General features: G+C 39.5%; 1 protein-coding gene across 9 annotated transcripts in view; it reads left to right on the forward strand.

Annotated features, from left to right (window-relative positions):
* CACNB2 (calcium voltage-gated channel auxiliary subunit beta 2) overlaps window positions 1-25,345 on the forward strand; it is a 424,474-nt gene that overhangs the window by 281,321 nt on the left and 117,808 nt on the right. For 7 of the 9 annotated variants that reach the window (XM_061436168.1, XM_061436175.1, XM_061436167.1 and 4 more), the window contains one exon: window positions 14,850-14,969. In XM_061436168.1, the coding sequence (XP_061292152.1) occupies window positions 14,850-14,969 (120 nt within the window). Of the gene's footprint in view, window positions 1-13,517; window positions 14,004-14,849; window positions 14,970-25,345 lie in introns of those variants that run through there. The other 2 variants (XM_061436173.1, XM_061436170.1) reach the window with 2 other exon arrangements.

Genomic DNA, 25,345 nt, shown 5'->3' on the forward strand with positions numbered 1-25,345 from the left:
TTTTTGTTTCTTACCTGATATAATTCCCACATTAACATTTACTCTATTTCTTTTCTTGTAATGTGCATCAAGAGTTTTTCAGAAGATCTCAAGTTTTCTTCCCTTCCCCACATGCAAAAAACTTTCAAGGTTAAATTAACAAATTAGGGACAGTTTATATCTGCAAACTCTCTTTTTGCAACACCAAAAATATTTTCAGAGTGTTTTGTTGCACAGTTCATTTGCAACAAGAATGAGGTTTTTATTTCTAGTCAGAAAAATGATAATGTTACAGAAAAAAATTTTAATTAACCCTGGAATTAAAAAAATAATAGTATACTCCTATATCTTCTGTTATTTTTGTGTACTTCCAGCATTTTTACATACATGAATGTATATGATTATGGAAATGATTCAGGTTTTCAAAATTTCTTTACTTTTTTTTTTAACCAAATATTATCACCATAAACATTTGCCTATAATGCCTTTTAGCCTTTATAATCATCATTAAGGTTGTGTCATAATGTAAGTGTATGAACCATAGTTTAAGAAATTTTATTCTTTTTTAATTAATTGATTATTTTAGTTATTTTTGGCTGCACTGGGTCTTCATTGCTGTGCGCAGGCTTTTCTCTAGTTGCAGCAAGCTGGGGCTATTCTCCAGTTGCAATACGAGGGCTTCTCATTCCTGTGGCTTCTCTTGTTGCAGAGCGTGGGCTCTAGGGCACAGGGGCTTCAGTAGTTGTGACGTATGGGCTTAATTGCCCCATGGCATGTGGGATTCTCCCAGACCAGGGATCGAACCTATGTCCCCTGCATAGGCAGGCAGATCCTTAACCACTGGACCACCAGAAAAGTCCAAGAATGTTTAAAGTACAATCATTAGTCTGGATACCTATTAGTCAAGATACATATCTAGATAGAAACCAAAAGAACGTGATTTTCCCAAAGGGCTGTACTAAAGTAAAACAGACTATCAACAGGATGTGAAAGTGTTGGTTGTAGTGTTTTCTCATAACACTATGAATTGGTATTTTGGCAACAGTACACATTTAATAAGGAAATGCATCTTAATTTAGTGATGCTGAACACTTTTTCCAGATGCTTATGACTAGCTGATTTTTTGGTGAATCTTGTATCCATATCCTTTGTCTGCTTGTCTGTTGTTCTCTTACTGTGTTTTGTACCAGTAAGAATAACTGCTGTATGCACAGAAAATTTTAGAGGTAAAATCTTTGAGGACTGAAGCCCTATCCCTTTCACAGCTCTGGGATTCCCTGGAGGATACATGTGCTGACTGTCCTTGAATGCCTATGGATTGATGGTTCATTGTCACCTCAGCAAATTTTCCCTGGAAGGCAGGAACCAAGATTCATTGTCTGATGGTTCTGCCACTCAAGAAAAGGCTCACAGCTGGGCATGCCATCTTTTGAGGTGACCTTTATTTAGTAGTAGAGAGCCTGTGAAGATGTTCCAGAGTTGTTTATTTGTCCAGCTATTACTTGAATTCCTTTTAAATATATGTTCTAAAATTGCTTGCAGAAATATCTTTTTCCTGTGCTGGCTTGATTTTTTTAAAACATTCCATCTTACTAGAAGTTATATGTATAGTCACGCTTTTTTCTGCTGTGAATTTAAACTCTATCCTCCTAGGACTGGCAGGGGTAGTGTATGAGAAGTAACAGTCTGTAAACAGTCATAGAATATGTCATATTTACAATGTATATTCAACCATCTGTAAGAAAATTCTCAAGAATATTCTTTCTAGTAGCTTTGACTTACTGTACTCAGATTGCATGGGGGCAATGAGTCTGAGGAGTATTTACATAACTTGCCTGTGGCGACACAATGAGTCATTAGCAGTTTTAGGATTGGAAATATAAGTCCCTGGAATGAGGGAGGAAAATTAATGGAAAAAGAAGCTTCATAGAAAGTAAGTGTTAATCACATTTTCAGAACGTAAAGTCTCTCTTACATTCCTTGGAAGAAGGATGCTATATAAATTTTAAGTATAATGTCTTCTCTTTTTAGTAGTTTGCTTGTTATGGAACATGTTTATTTAATCTACTGACTTAGAGTTGACATTTACACTAAGTTAATGAACTTGGTATTTATTGAGGTTTATGATAAAATTCCAAATATATCTTCAGGCTGAAGTTTTTGTTTTATTCTTCTACTCATCATAGCAAATATTTATTGCCATTAACTATGAGTCAGGAAGATTTCTGTGGGTGTGGTTTTTTTGGGGGGAGGAGGATTGGCCAAAAATTTTGTTCTTATGGGAAAAACTCGAACAGATTTTTTGACCAACCCAATAGTAAGGAAAAGACATGAGAATATTTAGGAATGTTTTAAGAGGATCAAGCTCTAGGATGTGAGAAAGAAAAGGCTCTCTTTCTCTTGTAACCCTAGTCATTCATTTAACACATGTTTATAGAGCATCTGTTTTGTGCCAGGCACTGTTCTAAGCACTTGGGATAAATGAGTAAATTAAACAGGAGAAAAGATCTATGCCTTCATGGATGTTATAGTCTAGTGGAGGGAGAGAGACACTAAACAATAAACATAATTAAACTATATTGTATGTTAGAAGGTGAAAGCTCCATTTTTAAAAAGTAGAACAGGCTAAAGGAGATTAGAGATGCTGGAGGGCTTGGGGGATTGCAATTTTAAATAGGATGGTTAGGAAAGTCCTCATTGAAAAGTCACCAAGACTTCCCTGTTGGGCCAGTGGTGAAGAATCTGCCTTGCAATGCAGAGGACATGGGTTCAATCCCTGGTCGGGGAGCTAAGATCCCACATGCCTCGAGCAACTAAGCCGGCACACCACAATAGAGAGCCCGTGTGCCGCAGCTACTGAAGCCCGCACACTCTGGAGCCTGCATGCCACAACTTCAGAGTCCATGTGCTTAAAGGAAAGATCCCATGTGCCACAACTAAGACCCTTGGTGAGCTAATTAAAAAAAAGAAAAGAAAGGATGCCAGCTAAGAAAAGACTTAAAGGAGGTGATTGTACTGTGACGATCTAGGGAGAAAGCTTTCCTGGTGCCTGTGAGGAGCTTCAGTGAGGTTGAAGCAAAAAGGAGGTGGTGGGAGAGGTGATCCAACCAAGGAGACTCAGAAAGAACAGCCAGTAGGTAAGAGAAAGACCACGAGAGAGGGGTTTGGGAAAGCAACTCTGAGAAAGTGAATGATAGGATGGGTGCTGTGCTGAGCTGCTTCAGCCGCGTCCTGTGTGGCCCTATGAACTGTGGCCCACCAGGCTCCTCTGTCCATAGGATCCTCCAGGCAAGAATACTGGAGTGGGTTGCCATTTCCTTCTCCAGGGGATCTTCCTAGCCCAGGGACTGAACCCGAGTCTCCTGCATTGGCTGGCAGATTCTTTACCACTAGTGCCACCTGGGAATCCTGAAAGGATTGGGTGGTGGTGGTGGTGGTTTAGTTGCTAAGTCATGTCCGACTCTTGTGACCCCATGGGCTATAGCCTGCCAAGCTTCTCAGTCCATGGGATTCTCCAGGCATGAATACAGGAGTGGGTTGCCATTTCCTTCTCCAGGGAATCTTCCCAGCCCAGGAATCAAACCCGGGTCTCCTGCATTATAGGCAGATTCTTTACCAACTGAGCTTCAAGGGAAGCCCTGAAAGGATGGGGAGTGATATTAACCTACCAAGTAAGATGAGCACTGAGAATTGACCATTGGATTTAACCATTTATTGCTGATGACCCTGAGCAGTTTTGAGGGCAGTGGTGGGAGAGAGTAACTTTAAAAAAGACCCATAAAGAAGAATTGAAGTGAGCATGAGCTTTTTTTTTCCTACAAAGGAGAGCAAAAAAAAAAAAAAGAGATAGAAACTGGCAGAGAAAATGGAGTTCAGGGGAGGTCTTCTTAGGCAGAGGAAATAATAGTATGTCATCTGCATATAATGACAGATTTTCCTCTTTCCTTTCAGTTTACACACTTTTCTTTCATTTTCTTATCAGATTTCTGTGGCTAGGACTGCCAATACTATGTTGAAAAGAAGTAGTGAGAGTGGGGCATCCTTGTCTTTCCAGATTTTAGCAGGAAGGCTTTCAGCTTTTTATCACTGAGTATTAGATTGGTTTTGGGTTTGCCATTAATAGCTTTTATTATGTTGAGATACATTTCCTCTATACCCACTTTATTTGCTAAGAGTTTTTAATCATGATTAGATGTTATCTTTTATCAAATGCTTTTTTTTGCCTCTATTGAGATAATCACGTGATTTTTGTCTTTTCTTTTGTCGATGTGGTGTATCACATTGATTACGCAAATGGAAATAATAGTATGTGTGTATGCTGAGCAGACTCAGTAGGAAGACTAAAGGTAGTGATGTTCACTCAGCGTTTATGGCTGTATCCATACTTGTCATGAATTCCTATACTGCAGATTTCCTGCAAGTGGTTCATTCACTCATTTTTCCTCGTTCAATTTTTTTCATCAATATTTTGAGAAAGTTCAACTCTCCCAAGCCACTATTTTTCTGCTTCTTGCCTATTCATTTCCTTTCTCATGAATGAAAAGTGAATTTTTAAAGAAGTTATATTAGCATGAAAAACATTTTCCATCTATTACTATCAGTAAATATAATAAGCCTAAAAAACTACCCCAACACACACACATGAATACTGTAATTACGAAGAGAAATTACTTATCCTATGCTTGAAATCCAAAACTCACAATAATATGAGAATTTCCATCTAATATTCAGATCAAATTAGATCAGTCTCTCAGTCGTGTCCGACTCTTTGCGACCCCATGAATCGCAGCACACCAGGCCTCCCTGTCCATCACCAATTCCTGGAGTTCACCCAGACTCACATCCATCAAGTCAGTGATGCCATCCAGCAATCTCATCCTCTGTCATCGCCTTCTCCTCCTGCCCCCAATCCCTCCCAGCATCATGGTCTTTTCCAATGAATCAACTCTTCACATGAGGTGGCCAAAGTACTGGAGTTTCAGCTTTAGCATCATTCCTTTCAAAGAAATCCCAGGGCTGATCTCCTTCAGAATGGACTGGTTGAATCTCCTTGCAGTCCAAGGGACTCTCAAGAGTCTTCTCCAACACCACACTTCAAAAGCATCAATTCTTCGGCGCTCAGCCTTCTTCGCAGTCCAACTCTCACATCCATACATGACCACAGGAAAAACCATAGCCTTGACTAGACGAAACTTTGTTGGCAAAGTAATGTCTCTGCTTTTTAATATGCTAGCTAGGTTGGTCATAACTTTCCTTCCAAGGAGTAAGCATCTTTTAATTTCATGGCTGCAGTCACCATCTGTAGTGATTTTGGAGCCCAGAAAAATAAAGTCTGACACTGTTTCCACTGTTTCCCCATCTATTTCCCATGAAGTGATGGGACCGGATGCCATGATCTTCGTTTTCTGAATGTTGAGCTTTAAGCCAACTTTTTCACTCTCCACTTTGACTTTCATCAAGAGGCTTTTGAGTTCCTCTTCACTTTCTGCCATAAGGGTGGTGTCATCTGCATCTCTGAGGTTATTGATATTTCTCCCGGCAATCTTGATTCCAGCTTGTGTTTCTTCCAGTCCAGCGTTTCTCATGATGTACTCTGCATATAAATTATATAAACAGGGTGACAATATACAGCCTTGACGAACTCCTTTTCCTATTTGGAACCAGTCTGTTGTTCCATGTCTAACTGTTGCTTCCTGACTTGCATACAAATTTCTCAAGAGGCAGATCAGGTGGTCTGGTATTCCCATCTCTTTCAGAATTTTCCACAGTTGATTGTGATCCACACAGTCAAAGGCTTTGGCATAGTCAATAAAGCAGAAATAGATGTTTTTCTGGAACTCTCTTGCTTTTTCTATGATCCAGTGGATGTTGGCAATTTGACCTCTGGTTCCTCTGCCTTTTCTAAAACCAGCTTGAACATCAGGAAGTTCATGGTTCACATATTGCTGAAGCCTGGCTTGGAGAATTTTGAGCATTACTTTACTAGCGTGTGAGATGAGTGCAATTGTGTGGTAGTTTGAGCATTCTTTGGCATTGCCTTTCTTTGGGATTGGAATGAAAACTGATCTTTTCCAGTCCTGTGGCCACTGCTGAGTTTTCCAAATTTGCTGGCATATTGAGTGCAGCACTTTCACAGCATCATCTTTCAGGATTTGGAATAGCTCAACTGGAATTCCATCACCTCCACTAGCCTTGTTCGTAGTGATGCTTTTTAAGGCCCACTTGACTTCACATTCCAGGATGTCTGGCTCTAGGTCAGTGATCACACCATCGTGATTATCTGGGTCGTGAAGATCTTTTTTGTACAGTTCTTCTGTGTATTCTTGCCATCTCTTCTTAATATCTTCTGCTTCTGTTAGGTCCATACCATTTCTGTCCTTTATCGAGCTCATCTTTGCATGAAATGTTCCTTTGGTATCTCTGATTTTCTTGAAGAGATCCCTAGTCTTTCCCATTCTGTTGTTTTCCTCTATTTCTTTGCATTGATCACTGAGGAAGGCTTTCTTATCTCTTCTTGCTATTCTTTGGAACTCTGCATTCAGATGTTTATATCTTTCCCTTTCTCCTTTGCCCTTCGCTTTTCCTCTTTTCACAGCTATTTGTAAGGCCTCCCCAGACAGCCATTTTGCTTTTTTGCATTTCTTTTCCATGGGGATGGTCTTGATCCCTGTCTCCTGTACAATGTCACGAACCTCATTCCATAGTTCATCAGGCACTCTATCTATCAGATCTAGGCCCTTAAATCTATTTCTCACTTCCACTGTATAATCATAAGGGATTTGATTTAGGTCATACTTGAATGGTCTAGTGGTTTTCCCCACTTTCTTCGATTTAAGTCTGAATTTGGCAATAAGGAGTTCATGGTCTGAGCCACATTAGCTTTCTCAAAATGGTTCTTTGTGAAAGTGTCAAATTTTACAAATATTGGACAGAAGCTCTTCTACAAAACATAAATAGCCATCATACCCTTGGTTCGAAGAATAATTGAGTGTAAGTGTTTTAATGTAATGTACTCTGAAAAATATGTAAGTCACGTCACTGAGCCTTGGACCTACCATTTCTACTTTTTAGTAATTTTAGTTTCAGTGCCACTACAATGGTTCCTATTGAACTGAAAGATTACTCAGGAGACACTTGAATTCCAGCCAGCTTCAGACAAGAGTAGCTGCCAGAGAGGCTACTGAAGACCAGCTTGCCAAACTTATGTTCATTTTCAGGGAAAAGGGGAAGTTTTCAATAGCCAGTTTCTTGACTTCCATTGTTTTCCTATTCTAGTTACCTACTTTCCATTGTAGATAAGTAACAAAAAGAATGCTTTCCAGTTGAGATAGTCTGAAGTGAAGAAAATTTCAGGGTAGTAGGCACATTGTCACAAAATTGTGTTACACTGATGAATGAGAAATTATCTGTTTCATTGCACCTTCATTGTGCCTTTGGGAAGATAAAATTGGAGAATCTGTGAAGGTGTGTGTGTGGAGTGGTTGGAGGGGGAGAGTGTGTCAGAAGGGAGGGGAGAAGGGAAGGGGAGAAAGGGAGTGGGGAGAGTGCCAGGTTCAGCAAAGATAGAGCTAATAACTTGAAAGTCATCATGACAAATTAGGACCTTTAGAAATGGTTATGTGTGTGCCTGGCAGACAGAAACATGTTTTCTATAACATAGGAAACTATATTCAATATCTTGTAATAACCTGTATCGGAAAAGAATCTGAAAAAGAATATATATGCACACACACACACACATACACACACACACACACACAAAAATATATACCCACATATTTGTGCTCAGTCATGTCTGACTCTTTGTGACCCCATGGACTGTAGCCCACCAGGCTCCTCTGTCCATAGGATTTTACAGGCAGGAATACTGAAGTGGATTGCCATTCCCTTCTCCAGGGGATCTTCCTGACCCAGGGATGGAACCCGCATCTCTTGTCTCCTGCATTGGCAGGTGGATTCTTTACCATAGCACCACCTGAGAACCCTATATATATACACATACATATATACATAATATATATAAGTGAATCACTTTACTACACACTTGAAACTAACACAACATTGTAAATCAACTATACTTCAACTTTTTAAAGAATTTTTAAAAATGTATTTTTGATTAACAGAAAGATGAGTTGCATGTAAGGATCTGTTCTGGCTTTTAATTTTCTGAACTGATTGCATGTATGGAACTTAAATTTAGATTGCTAAAGGTTGACCCCTATCTCCATCAATTTTTAGCTTTGTAACCTCGCTCAGGTAACTTCTCTATGCTAAAGTTTTTTCATCAGTGAAAAATGGAGAAAAATTAATGATTAAATTATGTAATATTGGCGAATCCACACAGTGCCTAGTACAGTATAGGCAGTCATTCAAGATTAGCAGTTATGTGAATCCCCTGATGGCCCATTGGTTAAGATTCTGCACTGCCATGCAGGGGGCATGGGTTCAATCCCTGATTGGAGAACTAAGATCTCACATGCCCTATGGTGAGGCTAAAAGATTTTTTTTTAAATAGCAATTGTTATTATCACTTGTGTACATTGTCTAACCTTAATAAATTGACTGCTTGAATTCACATAATATAGAAGAGTCTCAAAAACATCCTGACATTAGCCTTTATGAGATAGCCCTTAATTTAGAAGGAAGAAAATGAGAGAATTCCCTTTAAACCTTAGAAGACTTGATTTTCCCCATAATGTGGAATTTGCTGACAACTTAAATGCCAATTCTAATTTAGAAAATCAAACTTGTGTAAGAAGTTTTTCTGTGAGGTTGTGCCACATAAATGAAGAGATTCCCAGAATACATATTCCACATGTATTACCTACAGAAAGAGAAAGAGGAGGAAGCTTAAATAAACACACCAGCAGAATAGCACATTAGCGTCCCTGATCGTGCTTCATTCCTTGTCCTCAGGGCCTTAGCATATGCCATTCCCTCTCCTATATTGCTTTTCCCAGCACCTCCCAAGGCTGACTTGTTTTTTGTTTATCTTTTGGGATATTTCAACTTAAATATCATCTCTTAGGATTATCTTATCTTCCCAATTAAAGTGGTATCTTCCCACCATCATTCTCTCATCTCAGCCTGTTCACTGTTTTCTCCCTGTAATTATTTTTCTGGTAATTATTTTAATGGACCTTCTTCACTAGAATGTCAGGCTCCATGATGGGAACAAGGTCATATTCCTAGCATTTAACTTACCATTATAGCACTTATTGTCCCAAAGTATTAACTACTGAATAAAAGCTTGTGGTGGGTGTTTTGGTGTTTTGTTTTGTTTGGGGGCAAACTATAATGTCTTCACCAGTACTTATGAAACGTATACAGAGTTTACAAATTTTCCTGTGCTCCTGAGAAAATTGAAGCTAATATTTTAGCTGGTACTTAGTCATAACAGATTGAACTTGCATAGATTTATTACCATCACCTCTGACACTATTTTCAAGTTTATCCAAATGGCAGGCCAGTCACATCTGAGACTTTCATGACTGAATGGGTTTGAATAGTAACTTTGTGACATTGGCAAACCGAAGTAAACAATATTAATGAAAATGGGCTTCATCTCAATAACTTGTGTCATTTTTGAACTTTGAGTCAAGAACTCTCATTATCAGTAGGCAATTTATGGTTTTGTTCCTAAAGAAACCAACAAAGCAGAGGTCAGCAATTCATTTTCTTAGAGACATTCAGATGACTTCACAGGGGAAAAGTTAGTTTTTCTAAAACTATGAAAATAGATGACAATATGAGAAATGAAAGAATCATCTCCCCCAGCCAAGACAAGCATGTGATTCAAGACAGAACCCTTTTCGTCTTAGTCTTTGTCCTTGGAAGTCTATCCCATTCTGCTTTTTTTCCCTAAAATTGGCCTGATCAATAAGGAAATGGCTTGTCTGTCTGTGCCATAGAACAGGGGTTCCCAGCTTCCAGTATCTAATGCCTGATGGTCTGAGATGAAGCTGATATAATAATAATAGGAATAAAGTGCGCAGTAAAGGTAATGCACTTGGAAGTGAAAGTGTTAATCGTTCAGTTATGTCTGACTGTTTGCAACTCCATGCATTGTAGCCCACAAGGCTCCTCTGTCCATGGAATTCTGCGGGCAAGAATACTGGAGTGGATAGCCATTCTCTTTTCCAGGGGATCTTCCCGACCCAGGGATCAAACCCAGGTCTCCTGCATTATAGACAGATTCTTTACCACCTGAGCCACCAGGAAAGCCCTTGAATCATCCCCAAACCATCCTGCCCTCAGTCCATAGAGAACTGGCCTTCTGCGAAACCAGTCCCTGGTGCCAAAAAGTACTGCTGCCACGGAAGGTCGGGGGGAAGCAATGGAAGTCCACTGTGCCACTGACTTAGCATTGTCCTATACACGAGTCCTGTACATTTGAAATCTTGAGTGTCTGAGATGGCACGCACTTCGGTCTACAATCGAGGTGACCTCGGGATACTATAAGGAATTTGATTTTGCCCAGGAGCATTGCTTTAGGCTTCATATGAAGATTTCCTACAGGAATAGATGACCCACTTGGGATCCAGGAAGCCATTCCTCAATAGACTAACGACTCTTAGCCTTTGGTTTTAAAAGCGGAAGTACAAGAGCACTCAAGAAAGATAGACATATGATTGAAACAGTAGAGTGCAGCATGAAAAAAGCCAACTTTATAAATCCAGGAAAATGTGTTAAAGGAAAAAGGCAATGCTTTGTGTGCAACTATTTGACATAAATTGGAAAACAACAGAAATTGAAGAATAAATAGAAGCATCAATTAATCCAATTAACTAACATTTCCTGTAAGTAAAGAATGCACATTTGGAGTAAAGGTCCTGAGGAGATAAGTAAGTGATCCCAGATGAGCTATTGTTAGATATTAGGAGCAGGTTGCATTTTGGAACTGTATGATGAGGAGTGAGAATATTAAGATAAAGAAAAGGAAATCTGAGATGTACCTGCCAGGGCAAATATTACAAAAGTTCAACTAATCGTACTGAAGGAACCCAAGAGATCAGGGGTACAGCTTGTGATGAACCTCATTTGGATTTACGAAAATGACCGCCAGCTCTTCCTGACAGAAGGCAGAATGACCCAGAAAGTCCTTATGGTCCCAAAGGCAAAAGCTTAATTAGATACACCACTTCTAACTGCATAAATCAACACTTCCTAAAGGAAGGAGATTAATTGTAAGGCACACGTTGGGAGGGTGACTTTTGAAAATGCAAGAACTCTGGAGGCTAAACTATGCTACCATTTAATAGTGAGGCTTTTTGGGTGGGCAAATTTCAGGCAGAGATTATTTGTCTCTCTCTTCATTCTACGATGGATACATGTAACTTCTATAATTAAAAATATTTTGAAAGTGTAGGCAATGGCACCCCACTCCAGTATTCTTGCCTGGAAAATCCCATGGACGGGGAGCCTGGCAGGCTGCAGTCCATGGGGTCGCTAAGAGTCGGACACAACTGAGCGACTTCACTTTCACTTTTCACTTTCATGCATTGGAGAAGGAAATGGCAACCCACTCCAGTGTTCTTGCCTGGAGAATCCCAGGGATGGGGGAGCCTGGTGGGCTGCTGTCTCTGGGGTCACACAGAGTCGGACATGACTGAAGTGACTTAGCAGCAGCAGCATACTTCACTGATCCAAAGAATGAAAGCCATGAGGACATCAGTTCAAGTCACAGCTCACATTGTAAAGTGGTCAGAGGTTAATATATTGTGGCAGATATTCAAAAGATCATTGCCAAAACTCAATGCAGAGGGTATTTTACGCTGCTTACTTATTTCAACCTGGTAACAGGTCTCAAAATGACTATGTAATTAAAAGCGTCATCTGATTATAAGCAAAGGATTTTTAAATCTTTGTTCATAGTGGAAGAAGATCACACACAATTGTGTGTGTGTGTGTGTGTTACACTCTTCCTCTCATTATGGGCTTCTTAATAGGAGAAATTTTGTATCCTCCCTGAGGTGTGACCTGACCGTGTGGGGGGCCTAATGTCCTTTATGGGATATAATTGTGCTTCCTGGTAATTTTCTACTATGCTAGTCCTGCTGTGGGCATTCCTGATGGCTCCATGTTTAAAAAAAAAAAAAAAAAAAAAAGACCCTGCAATCCAGGAGACACAGCTTTGATCTCTGGGTCAGGAAGATCCCTTGGAGAAGGAAATGGCAACCAACTCCAGTATTCTGGCGTGGGAAATCCCATGGACAGAGGAGCCCGGTAGGCTACAGTCCATATAGTCACAAAAGAGTCAGACACGACTGAGGGACTAAACAATTCCTGCTATAGGAACCCCTCTGAGAAAATTAGGATTACCCTAGCATGTGTGTTGGTGTAGAAAAACTCCTATCACCCCTGTGAATTTTACAAGAACCAAAAAATTGCAATGCATTTTCTGTGTCCCATGCATTTTATATTCACTTGATAAAAATATAAGTAATCTATTAATTTATGTTATGATACCACAGTGAGGGTGCATTTGATCTACAGTGTTTATTCTAGAGCCTCTCCTGTATTTTCTATTTAAGTCATGAAGATTGGTCTTAACCTAGAAATGAAAGGAATAGGGATGGGGAGAAGTGAGAGGGTGGTGGGGTGGAAGGAGGGAAGGGAAAAGTAAGGAAGATTTTCTTAAGAATGCTTTATTTCATTTGCACGAGACTTTACAAAATAATTGCCCCCCCAAACAAAACATAGTTTAGAATGCAGTGATAGAATTTTATGTTTACTTTAGGAAACCTGGAAGTGTGTATTTCTTCATAAACTTTCAAAAAAGTATTCCCATTAATACTGGAAATGAATAAGTATGATTCTTTCCCAAGCCTCAGTCACTTTATTTATAAGAAGAGTTTGGACTAAATGGTTCTATAAATATTAACTCCAGCTAATAAATCAACCAAGCTTTTACATTTGTTCCTAATTGCTGTGATAGCAATTTCACATGGTTATTTATCCCAGTGACTTTATTTGGAAGGGTAGTTGCTCAGTTGGAGAAGCGGTTCAAAGCCACTTTGAGCTCCGTTAAATTCATTGCTTAGCGCTGTGGTTACTTTCAAGTCCTATTTCAGTGAGCAAATCTCTCTCTTGCATTTTGTTTAGGAAATGGAGCTATCAAGAGCGGCTTTATATTGAATGGATGAGCATGATTTGATTTCGATTGCCCAACAATATCATATATCATATGTATTATCTATGAATTGTCCTATGGCATAGGATATACTTTCCGCAGCAGATTAATGGAAGGATATTGTTAAGAGGAAAAGAAAAAGGGAGAGAGTACAGGTTTCATCTTTGAGACGTTTCGTCTGAAATAGAAGCATGTCAAACATCCCAGGTGCCTGTTACTATAGAATCAAAAAGCCCTTTCCAGCTGTTTACACTTCAGATGCAAAATGGCAATTTGACAGACTAACCGGGTGATGTGAGCGTCTGCGTAAAAAGGCTACAGACGGAGCATGCCCAGTGCGGTGAGCGCGTCCTCCGCCCTCCCCCTCCAGATCTCTGAAGATAAGCCTTGAACTTTGCACTTGCAAATGTCACTGCATACGTTTTGCACTAGGTTGGTTTTTTTTTTTTCCCCCTTAAGGTTCTCTCACAACTAATGTCTTTGAACAATCCAAGAACAGGGAAGATGAGAGGGTCATAAGATGCGTGAAGTTTAGGACGAGTTGATGCCTGTCTTTGGATGCGCTTGAAGTGTTATCTTTAAAGCAATTGAAAGCATCCAAGTGTTTGTTTCCCCTCCCCACTGGGATGGGAAAATAAGAATCTCTTTGGATTGGAGTCCTCCGGGGTAGGAAGTGAAAGCCCCGGAGGCAGAAAGGGACGGAGAAGCGGGGGTTTGCCCAGAGCATGGATGGGAACCGAGCAGGGTTTCTGCGGGGCTCAGCGCGCACTGAGGATCGGTGCCCGCGGCTGCAGCTGCGGACGGGAAAGGCGCTGTCTGGCTGATGAAGGCCACCTGGATCAGGCTTCTGAAACGCGCCAAGGGAGGAAGGCTGAAGAATTCGGATATCTGTGTAAGCTTCAGGGCTTTCGTAGAGGGGAGACGTTATTTTGTCGTTGTTTCTGTCGCTGGTACAAGTGAGGGCTCTCTGGGGCTCCTGTGATTAGTAATATGATGCTGATTGCGAAAGAGGGAGCGGAAGAGAGTCCTCTAATCCTCTAGCTCCCTTTCCTCTGCGGTGGTTTATCTCCCTAGGAGCTCCCCCCCCCCCCCCGCAGGTGTTTTCCCGTAGAAGCCTTTGATGAAATATCCACTTAAAGGGATTGAAAAAGATATGTTGCTTAAAGATTGAGGGAAGCTGGCAGCTGTTGCCTTACAATTTTGTCAGAGGAGACATTGGGTGAATACAGAGGTACCAAAGGATGCTTAAGATCAAAGAGAGGGTCATCTATGGTAGTGGCGTGTCAGAGAGTTCAAGTTGATAACTCCCTTGACTTTATGTTTGTTGTTGTTGTTTTTTTTTTAGCCTATCTTCTTCCTAATTGTAAATTCTCACTGTAGCTGTGGACTGTTCTTGAAGCTCTCCTTGAAAACGGTGTGTGTGTCCTTCACTGCACTGCACCACAGTCGGTTTAATGATGAGAGAACTTGTTCTGGCTTCCACAAAGGCTCCTAATTGGACCATAAGACTTAGGAAGGAAGGGTATCAATAACTTGAACGGCATAACTCTCCTAGTAAGTGGTCTGCAAACCAAAGCTGGATGTGTGTAGCTGGTTTGCCACCAAAATGGATTATTTTTATTCCTCTTTTCAGGAATGGACTGCAGAATCTAGGAAGCTAACTGCCGTGTCAGTGAGACTTTTCTGTGGCCAGCATCATAGACAGAATCTCTTTTAAAATGTCCATTTTCCTCTCCAGGGTTCGGCAGACTCCTACACCAGCCGTCCATCCGATTCAGATGTTTCTTTGGAGGAAGATCGGGAGGCAGTGCGCAGAGAAGCAGAGCGACAGGCCCAGGCCCAGTTGGAAAAAGCAAAGGTAAAACCCTTCCTTCTCTGCCAAGCTCTTTGTCCATTGTGCTGAGTCCATGATGGGCCACCTGCGGAAATTCCTTCTGAAATGTACATCTGGTCTGTTACCGTGCTTCCTTGATTGGCTGTAAAGAGGTACAGGATGTGGAATGTATTGTCTTCCCTTGGTAGAAGAAGGCAGTGTAATACATGAGTGGTCTTGCCTTTTATGTTGTTTTATAATCCAAGCAACTTGTTTCCATGGGTGGATGGTTTATTTAGATGCAGAAAAATGATCCCTGAATATACAAGGAGGAAAAACTGCTTCTAATAGGAAAAGGATTTACTTTGTTTTGTTTTGTTTTTCAGGAAACCATTTCTCTGCTTAGAAAAACAAACTTTCTTCAAGCTGATGTTTATTCTCTTAGACTTGAACAATCTTTCCCCTCATTTTTACTCCTTAGGTGTTTTATAATGGTATTTTTCTTATATTTAAAAAAAATGGATTGCATTATGCTTTTCAGAAAGAAAGCAAGAAAGGATTTTATTAATTAAAGATGTCCCTCCCTTTGGAGCTCTTTCTTCTCTATCCTGTAATAATTAAGTGGAAGGGGGACTGGAAACCAAATATGAAACATAGAAGTACAGAATTTAGCTGAGACTGTTTCATTTCACACATTGCCATGATTTGGATTCTTTCTCCCCTGCAGTGGTTCAAATAGCAGCTATTTCTAAAGCATAGACTGCTGTTGTTCAAGTTCAAAGGGCCTTGGTGTGTGTGATACTTGGTAATTTTTAAATGAACCTATTTTAACGAGGTCATTGGTTTTCTTTTGAAAAAAATCACTGCTTTGAAAAAAGAGTAAGTGTTGATCTTGCTTAAAAAAAAAAAAAATCCAGGGTAACATTAGAATACTTCTGCTGGCTGCTTCGTCTCCAAGATGAGTAAAATCTCTGTGTGTTGCTATGGGAATCATGGCTTGGAGATGCTGGTTTGAATACATGGACTGCCCTTATGCAATATTCATGACCTCTAGCCCAGCTGCCATAGTAGTTTGCAGAGGAGCTGCCAGGAGACCTTGACTTAAAAAAAAAACAAAAGTACTTCTGGACATCAAAACAGTGTTCTCACCTCAGCGGGCAGGGAAGTCATCTCCAGGTGTGACAGTCTTGACTGCAAAAGGACTCATAAAGGGCAGAAGCAGAAAACTGATAAAGCAAGGTGTGGCCCCATTGCCACAAACAAATCCGCTCTGCTGAAGTTAACCATTTAAAACATTATGATGTGACAATATGGGTGAGAGTGGTGGACATATGCTAAGTGAAATCAGCTGATCACAGAAGGACAGACGCTTTATGATTCCACTGATAGGAGATATTAAAGTAGTCAAGGAGGAAGGCTCAGAAGGGAGGGGATATGTGTGTGTGTGTGTGTATATATATATATAGTTCTGTCTGATTCCTGTTGTTGTACAGAAGAAACCAACACATTGTAAAGCAACTATCCTCCAATTAAAAAAAAAAAATTTAATAAAAGAATAATAAAGTAGTCAAACTCCTAGAAGCAGAGGGCAGAATGATGGTTTCCAGGGACTGGAGGAGGAGGAAATGGGGAGATTCCGCAGATAGAAAGTTTCAGTTATGTAAGATGAATAAGTCCTAGAGATCTCTTGTACACCATTGTGTCTAGAATATAGTACAGGCAACAGTTCTGCTCTTCACTTAAAAATTATTAAAAGGGTAGGTTTCTTGGTAAATGTTCTACTGCAATAGAAAAATTACCAAGTTGAAATTAATGAATGTACAACCAATGAAGTTAATTGCCCCAAATTTGTCTTGTAGCTAATATATGATGCAATTTAGAATCTTAATTCTGCATTCTATATTTTGCACCAGGGTGCCAAAGGAAAAAAAAAAATAAAGTCAAGGAAAAAAAACTAAATAACAGTTTGTATTCCAGAAATAAGAGTGTTCTATTTGCACTTGTTTATTCGTGTGATTTTTCACATGCTAAAATTAAACAGTTTCTCCGGCTCATATCCCATCATCATACAATCCAGTGTCTTGTAGGTTTGCTTTTCATCAACCACAAAGTCTTTAGTTATTTGTTGGTGCATTTTTGTCTCTCACTGCTGTTTAAATCCTGAGTTCAGTGACACAGCTGCATAGAACTTTTTTTTTTGTCTTAATTGGAAAATAATTGCTTTACAATGTTGTGTTTGTTTCTGCCATAAAACAACTCGAATCAGCCATAAGTATATTCCCACCCTCTTGAGTCTCCCACCCACTGCCCCCATCCCACCTCTTTAGGTCATCACAGAGACGGGTTGGGCTCCCTGTGTTATATGGCAGAACTTTTTAGTATCTTTCAACCCAGTATGGATCATAATGTTTTCTTTAATCAAGCCAGATTTGTGTTACTTGTCATACAGACTAAAACATTTATAGTTACAAGAGAAGTAGAAGATGAAAGAAAATGAAAAGAATTTAAAACAAAAGCAAAATAATTGAAGGGCTATATCCTATGTTTAATGAAAACAACTTACATTCATTTTTATTCTTTAAAATTAGGCCAATTATCTTAAACCTCTGGATTCAAATATATGAGTTACACTCAAGTGAATGAGAATTTGAATATGTTCTGAAAGAAGAAACAAAGAGTAGGATTTAAGTGTACTTCTGGTTAAAATCATGGTTTGGTAGGTCTGATTTCTTACATCTGATCTTTTTGAAGAAGGTATACAAAAAAAAAGATCACACATGGGTCATTCATTGGGCTGTTTTTAATCTATTTTCCTCTTCCAATATATCATCATGACTTTGCGGGATCTATTTCAAAATGAAACCTTAAAGTTCAAAAATACATGAAATCATTGTTTACTTTTAAGATAGTTTTAAGCACTTTTTCCAAGCATTTTGAAAGACGCAAATGTTTTTTACATTTATTTTGTGCCTATTATAACATCCTTCAAGTATAAAGCCTTTGTATCTTGGTGCTTTTAACTCACCTACCCTGCAGATCACTTGCCATAAGTGTGTGCAGTATCAAAAACACTGATCTTTCAACCAGAAACAATCATGGAATCATAATAAAGACAAATGAACTAAAAACAAAAATCCTATGCAAGTGCCTGAAATAAACCTCAGTGGTGTTTTCAGACCCTGGCACTCTGTAAATATGAAATATATTATCCATTAATTGCCTTAAGAATACGCCTATGAAATAAGGTGATTGACAAGGAATGAAACTAGAGAAAATAGCTTTTGAAATTAACTGACCTACATAGGATTATATAACCTGGCCCTCTGTGCTTTGCATAAACCCCAGTACTTTTCACTACTTCTTTGTTACAGCTTCTCTTAAACTAGTAAACTCTACAGTGAACAGATTCAATATTTATTTTGAGGCAAATAATTCACATGACCTTGTTCTTTAACTTGATGTTTTCTGATCCCACATGCACATTTCGATCTTGTTCAGGTTCTCTGTACTTTGAAGAGCCTGCCCTATTAAATCTGGTGCTCTTTGATATTGCCTTAAAGGCAAATAATATAGGAGCTTAATTTATTCCCACATTGATCTTCTTAGTAGAACAGCTTTACTGAGATATAATTCACTCATTTAAAGTGTAACGTTTTGGAGACTTCACTGGTGGTCCAGTGATTGACTTCACCTTTCAGAGCAGAGGGTACAGGTTCGATCTCTGGCAAAAAGCTAAGACCCCACATGCCTTGTGGCCAAAAAACCAAAATATAAAACAGAAGCAATATTGTAGCCAAGTCAGCAGAGACTTTAAAAATGGTCCACACCAAAAAAAAACTTTAAAATAGTAAATAAAAAATAAAATGTACAATTCCATGGATTTTAGAATATTTAGTGTTGCAACCATTACTGTAGTCAACTTTAGAACATTTTCATTGTCCCCCTAAGAAATCTCATGTTGTAAATTAGCAGTCACGTGCTGTTCTTCCCACCCACCTCAGCCCTAGGCAACCACTATTCAGTTTCCTGTCTCTATAGATTTGTTGGTTCTGGTTACTGCATATAAATGAAATCATGCAATAGGAGATCTGTCGTGATTGGCTACTTTCATTTAAGTAACATTTTCAGCATTTATTCCTGTTTTCGCATGTATCAGCACTCCATTCCTTTTCCTTGACAAGTAATATTCCATTGTACGCATTTATCACATTTTATTTACTCGTTTATCAGTTGGTGGACATTTGGGTTGTTTCCATCTTTAAGCAAGAACTGGAAAAGGTCAGTTTTCATTCCAATCCCAAAGAAAGGCAATGCCAAAAAATGCTCAAACTATCACACAATTGTACTCATCTCACACACTAGTAGAGTAATGCTCAAAATTCTCCAAGCCAGGCTTCAGCAATATGTGAACCGTGAACTTCCAGATGTTCAAGCTGGTTTTAGAAAAGACAGAAGAACCAGAGATCAAATTGCCAACATCTGCTGAATCATTGAAAAAGCAAGAGAGTTCCAGAAAAACATCTATTTCTGCTTTATTGACTATGCCAAAGCTTTTGACTGTGTGGATCACAATCAACTGTGGAAAATTCTGAAAGAGATGGGAATACCAGACCACCTGACCTGCCTCTTGAGAAATCTGTATTCAGGTCAGGAAGCAACAGTTAGAACTGGACATGGAACAACAGACTGGTTCCAAATAGGAAAAGGAGTATGTCAAGGCTGTATATTATTACCCTGCTTATTTAACTTATATGCAGAGTACATCATGAGAAACGCTGGGCTGGATGAAGCACAAGCTGAAATCAAGATTGCTGGGAGAAATATCAATAACTTCAGATACGCAGATGACACCATCCTTATGGCAGAAAATGAAGAGGAACTAAAGAGATTCTTGATGAAAGTGAAAGAGGAGAGTGAAAAAGTTGGCTTAAGCTCAACATTCAGAAAACAAAGATCATGGCATCCAGTCCTATCACTTCATGGGAAATAGATGGGGAAACAGTGGAAACAGTGGCTGACTTTATTTTGGGGGGCTCCAAAATCACTGCAGATGGTGACTGCAGCCATGAGATTAGTTATGACCAACCTAGACAGCATATTAAAAAGCAGTGACATTACTTTGTCAACAAAGGTCCGTCTAGTCAAGGCTATGGTTTTTCCAGTAGTCATGTATGGATGTGAGAGTTGGACTATAAAAAAAGCTGAGCGCCGAAGAATTGATGCTTTTGAACTGTGGTGTTGGAAAAGACTCTTGAGAGTCGCTTGGACTGCAAGGAGATCCAACCAGCCCATCCTAAAGGAGATCAGTCCTGAGTGTTCATTGGAAGGACTAATGTTCAAGCTGAAGCTCCAATACTTTGGCCACCTGATGTGAAGAACTGACTCATTGGAAAAGACCCTGATGCTGGGAAAGATTGAAGGTGGGAAGAGAAGGGGACGACATAGGATGAGATGGTTGGATAGCATCACTGACTCAATGGACATGAGTTTAATTAAACTGGGAGTTGGTGATGGACAGGGAGGCCTGGCATTCTGCAGTCCATGGGGTCGCAAAGAGTCGGACATGACTGAGTGACTGAACTGAACTGAATAACGCCATTATGAACATTCATGTAAAAATTTTGCATGGACATTGCTGGGTTCTAAAATCATCATTTTTTTATTGAAAGTTTTTTTTTTTCCTTTTCCTTTTCACTTCCCTCAAAATGATCTTTCCTCTGTGCAGAATTCTGAGTTGAGAAATCTGAATGTGGACAGCACTGAGGCAGAAATGAAATAGGTTTGGTGTGGCATGTTTAGATAAATGAATTAATGTGAAATTTTAAGTCAATTGTTCTCTTACCAGTAAATATCTATTGTATTGAAGTGTATTAGTTACAGTTGATGGGTAGAGGAGGCATTGAAAGGCCAGAACTATAAGGAAAAAACAGACAGATAAGCAAAATATCTCTGCAGAAGGCTTCTAATATTTGTTCAGGGAGAAAAGTTGTGGCCTTAAACCACACTAGTCAGAAGCAGAGTAGAAGTATTTTGGTCTCCAGACAGACTGCCCCCAGCTGGCAGGAACAGAAAATTCTTCTTGGGGGTGGTGATGGCTTTAAACTATACCTTCCAATATGGATAGATGCAGTTTAGGTTGTAAAGTAGAAACTGGGGAGTGGACAAGAAGGAAAACTTGATAAGCAATGTGAAGAATGGCCAACATTAGGAAAGAAAACATGGAACCTTCTAGAGGAAGGATTAGTTTTCTGAGATCTTGCCAACTTGAAGATGTCTTTTTGTAGTCTCCTATTTAATTACTGCTTTGGCTGGGTATAATATTCATATATGAAAAGCATTTTCCCCCAGAATTTTCAAGACATTGTTTTGTTTTCCTCTGGCATCCAGCACGGCTGTTGTGATTGCCAGTGCCATTCTGTCTCTGAGTGTGATTTCTACATGATTTTCTCTTATACTTTGAGAGCTGTTTGAAATTTGGCGTTGATGTGAAGCTTGTTATTTCTGGTGAGCAGCATTTCATATGAATATTCATTGTGAAGGGCCAGTCTCTTCACTTCTGAAAAGTGTGTTATTTCTTTATTTATTTGTTTTTGATCATTTCTTTCTCTGCTTTCCTTTTTCTGGTTCTCTCATTTGTCAGATGTCTGGTTTGGGTTTTCTTCCCTACTCATTTTTTTTCTTACTATCCTTTTTGTCTTTTTGTTCTGAGTTTTTCTCCACCTTTAACATACTTACTGAATTTTTTGTTGTTGAAAATTTCTAATTCCCAACAGCTTTCCTGTCATTTCCCCTTTTATAGCTTCTTGTCCTCCTTATTCCATGGCTATAATATTTTCTCTTATATCTCTTAAGATTTCTTTTAGGTTTTATGTAATGTGTTTTTTTAAACTTTTAATTGGATTTTATTTATGTATCTGGAGATTTTCTTCAAAAGTTTGATTTTGGATTTCCATTCATAGTTAAGGGTTTCCCAGGTGGCACAGCGGTAAAGAATCCTGCCTGCCAATGCAGGAGACACAAGAGACGCAGGTTTGATCCCTGGGTTGAGAAGATCCTTGGAGGAGGAAATGGTAATCTGCTCCAGTATTCTTGCCTGGAAAATTCCATGGGCAGAGGAGCCTGCAGTCCATGGGGTCATAGGCTGCAGTCCATGGGGTCGTAAAGAGTCAAACACGACTGAGCAACTGAGTACGCAAAGCACATTCATAGTTAAGAGCAAGATACAAAGCTGAGTGGAAGCTTTCAGACTGATGGTAAAGCTTCTTGACTGCTAGTTTTTTATAGGGTAGTGGTGGGAGGGAGTTTCTCTTCATCTGGTCAGTGTGCCCAGAGGAGTCCCTGGTCTCTTTACTTTAATTCTCCCTCTTTCTACTTTGCTAGTTGCCACTGCCTCTTGTTTTCTATATTCTAAGGTTTTGTCTACTTCCATCTCATTTGCTGTCCTAAAGCTATGGGTTTAGACTTTTTTCACACACAGGAAAAAAAAATAGTTTCAGGAGGAAGCATTTGTTCAATTCACCAGGTTTTTAATCTTAGTATTTATCAATAAGCATACTATAACAGAAGAAAAATGTTTTTCATATTACCTTAGTTTGTAAATGCCTTAGACAGTGGGAGAATCCTATCCAGTTGGAAATATCTCCTACCTGGCCTTTTCAGAAGAATGAATCAACAGGAATGTGTTCATTCACCTTCAACCCGAAGATGAATTTTTATTTCAAAAAACATTAGACATGTTTCTAAAAATGTATCTTAGTGAGAAAAGCATGTGGGAGGTAGGAGAGATGTGTGTATGCCTAATCACATAGTTTCTTAAACCTATAAGATATTGGACACAGAAGTGTGTTCAATAGGGGCAAACCCACTATTGGACAGAATTCAAAGAACATGTGTCAGGTATTAGAGTAGATGGCTCCACATAGGGGGAAAAAATGCATTTAATTGGTACAAAATAAAATCCAGCAGAGAGGTCTCATCATCAAAAACATAAAGTATGGGAGACATTCTTTGGAAAATATTTTAGACTAGATTGTTTTCCCACTGCTCACTTTAGTACTGTCTCTTAATTTTTGCGTTGAAAAACCGTCAGCCCTCTTTTACTCATAGCAATTACCTTCCAAATTGTCCTAGAAAATTGGCAAAATATGTCTAATTTCCAACATTGTGAGTTAATTTGTTGTTCAAATATAAATTAGGTTAGGCTGTAAGAAAGAAAAAGTGTGTGAAAGCCCCATGGACCTGATAGGCTTCTGTGTAGCTCCTAAATATGAGTAGGTAGGTACAATCATGTACGTTGGTGCTGTAATTCCACTCATCTCAAATGTTAGTTGACAATAACAGTAATAACGCAGTAATAATGACACTTACTGAGTGATTACTGTTCATTGTAAACGATTTGATAGCTAGAAAAGGAAAAAGGAAAGCTCTTCATCCTAGAGCATTTTTAAATCCTCTAGAGCAGTTATCTAGATACAAGTAAATCCCTGATGCTGGGTAAGGTTGAAGGCAGGAGGAGAAAGGGACAACAGAGGATGAGGTGATTGGATGGCACCACTGACTCGATGGACATGAGTATGAGCAGGCTTCAGGAATTGGTGATGGACAGGGAAGCCTGGCATGCTGCAGTCCATGGGGTCGCGAAGAGTCGGACACGACTGAGTGACTGAACAGAGCAGTTATGATCATGTAACACAGACAGTATCAATTTCTTTACTGTCTTTTACATCAGGACAAACTACTCTCCATTCAGTGGCTTAGATCACAATGATCTTCTGTGCATTACTGGCCGGCTGGCAGGTGAGCTGGTGACCGGCTGATCTGGGATGGCCTCTTGCCTGTGTCTGTAGGTTGGCAGCTGTCAGGTTGGGCTGCTCCTCCTCCTCTGGGTGATCTCCCATCGCCAGCAGGCTGGCTGGCTCCTCCTCCCAGTGTTCTCAGGGTTACAAGCACAGAAAGAGAGAACAGCTCCCAGAGGGCAATATTCGAGTCTCTTCTTGTTTCCTGTGTGCTAATACCCTCTGGCTCAAACTCTCAGCCTGTAGTGGGTGTAGGAGGGAATGCCCAGGGCCATGGATTCTGGTGGGTAATTGTTAAAGCCAATTTCAGCAAACTGTCTGCCGCACTCTTCTTTTTTTCTCCCTTCCCTCTGGAAGAACAAATGTCTCCCTACCTTTTGACAACCCTGACTTCCTCCCATCCGCATCTCTCCCTTCCTGTTAGTGCCAACCTGAATTATACCAGCATTAGCTCTCACTTCCTCTTCTGTCATTTCTTCCCCACTTCCTTGAAACCAATTTCTGTCTCTCTTTATTGATGTTCTCTAGCAATGTTCACTGACCTCTTATTAACTGGTCCCTGGACTTCTTTGTAAGCCTTGCCCTTTTTTTTTTTTTTTTTTCATCTCTACTAAGTCTATTTGAAATGATAGGTCCTGGTTACAACACAAGCCTATTTCTATTACCTCTCTTCCTTTTCAATCTCTTTCACTGTTTCCCTCCACTGAAGTCTGGAAGTTTGTTCCACCAAATGCAACAACCTTGACCTTCTGACTTTTTAAAAATTCATTTTTTATTTGAAGTGTAATTGACTTACAATGTTAAGTTCCTCTGTACAGTAAAGTGACTCAGTTATACATAGATATATATTATATAGCTATATATATACACACATTCTTTTTCATATTCTTTTCCATTATGGTTTAGCACAGTATATTGAATATAGTTCACTATGCTATACAGTAGAACTTTATTGTTTATCCAGTCTATATGTAATAGTTTGCATATGCTAACTCCAAACTCTCACTCCTACCCTCTCCCACCCCCACCTTGGCAACCACCAGTTTATTCCCTATGGCCCTGATTTTGTTTCTGTTTCATAAATAGGTTCATTTGTGTTGTAGTTTAGATTCCACATATAAGTGATATCATATAGTATTTGTCATTCTCTTTCTAACTTACTTCACTTAGTATGATTATCTCTAGTTTCATCTTTGTTGCTGCAAATGGCATTACTTCATTTTTTTAATAGCTGAGTAGAATTCCATTGACCTACTGGCTTTTATCTTTGGAGGCATGACTTTGGTTTTCAAACCAGTGAATTCCTGAGGAGCCACAGCAGAGGCAGAGAGCTACCTAGCAGCGTGTGCTCTGGTGCATTCCTCCTGGATTCAGCTGAAGCAGCTCTGTTATTAATTGTTTTTTTGACATATTGGGACTTCTGTGTAATTTCTTCTTTCAATATAGAATTTCACCTCTGTAACAAGCTTTACATCACTTCTGTCTTTCCTTTTACCATCTCATCCTTCACACTGGTTCATCATCACTTTCATTCTTTAATTCTATACCTCTGCCCCTGACCTCTCTCCCTAGTGTTAGGATCTCACATCTCCCTTTTTTGGGATCTCTATCAATTCAGCTATTTAA

This window comes from Bos javanicus, chromosome 13 (genome assembly GCF_032452875.1).
Source record: "Bos javanicus breed banteng chromosome 13, ARS-OSU_banteng_1.0, whole genome shotgun sequence".
Lineage (NCBI taxonomy): Eukaryota > Metazoa > Chordata > Mammalia > Artiodactyla > Bovidae > Bos > Bos javanicus.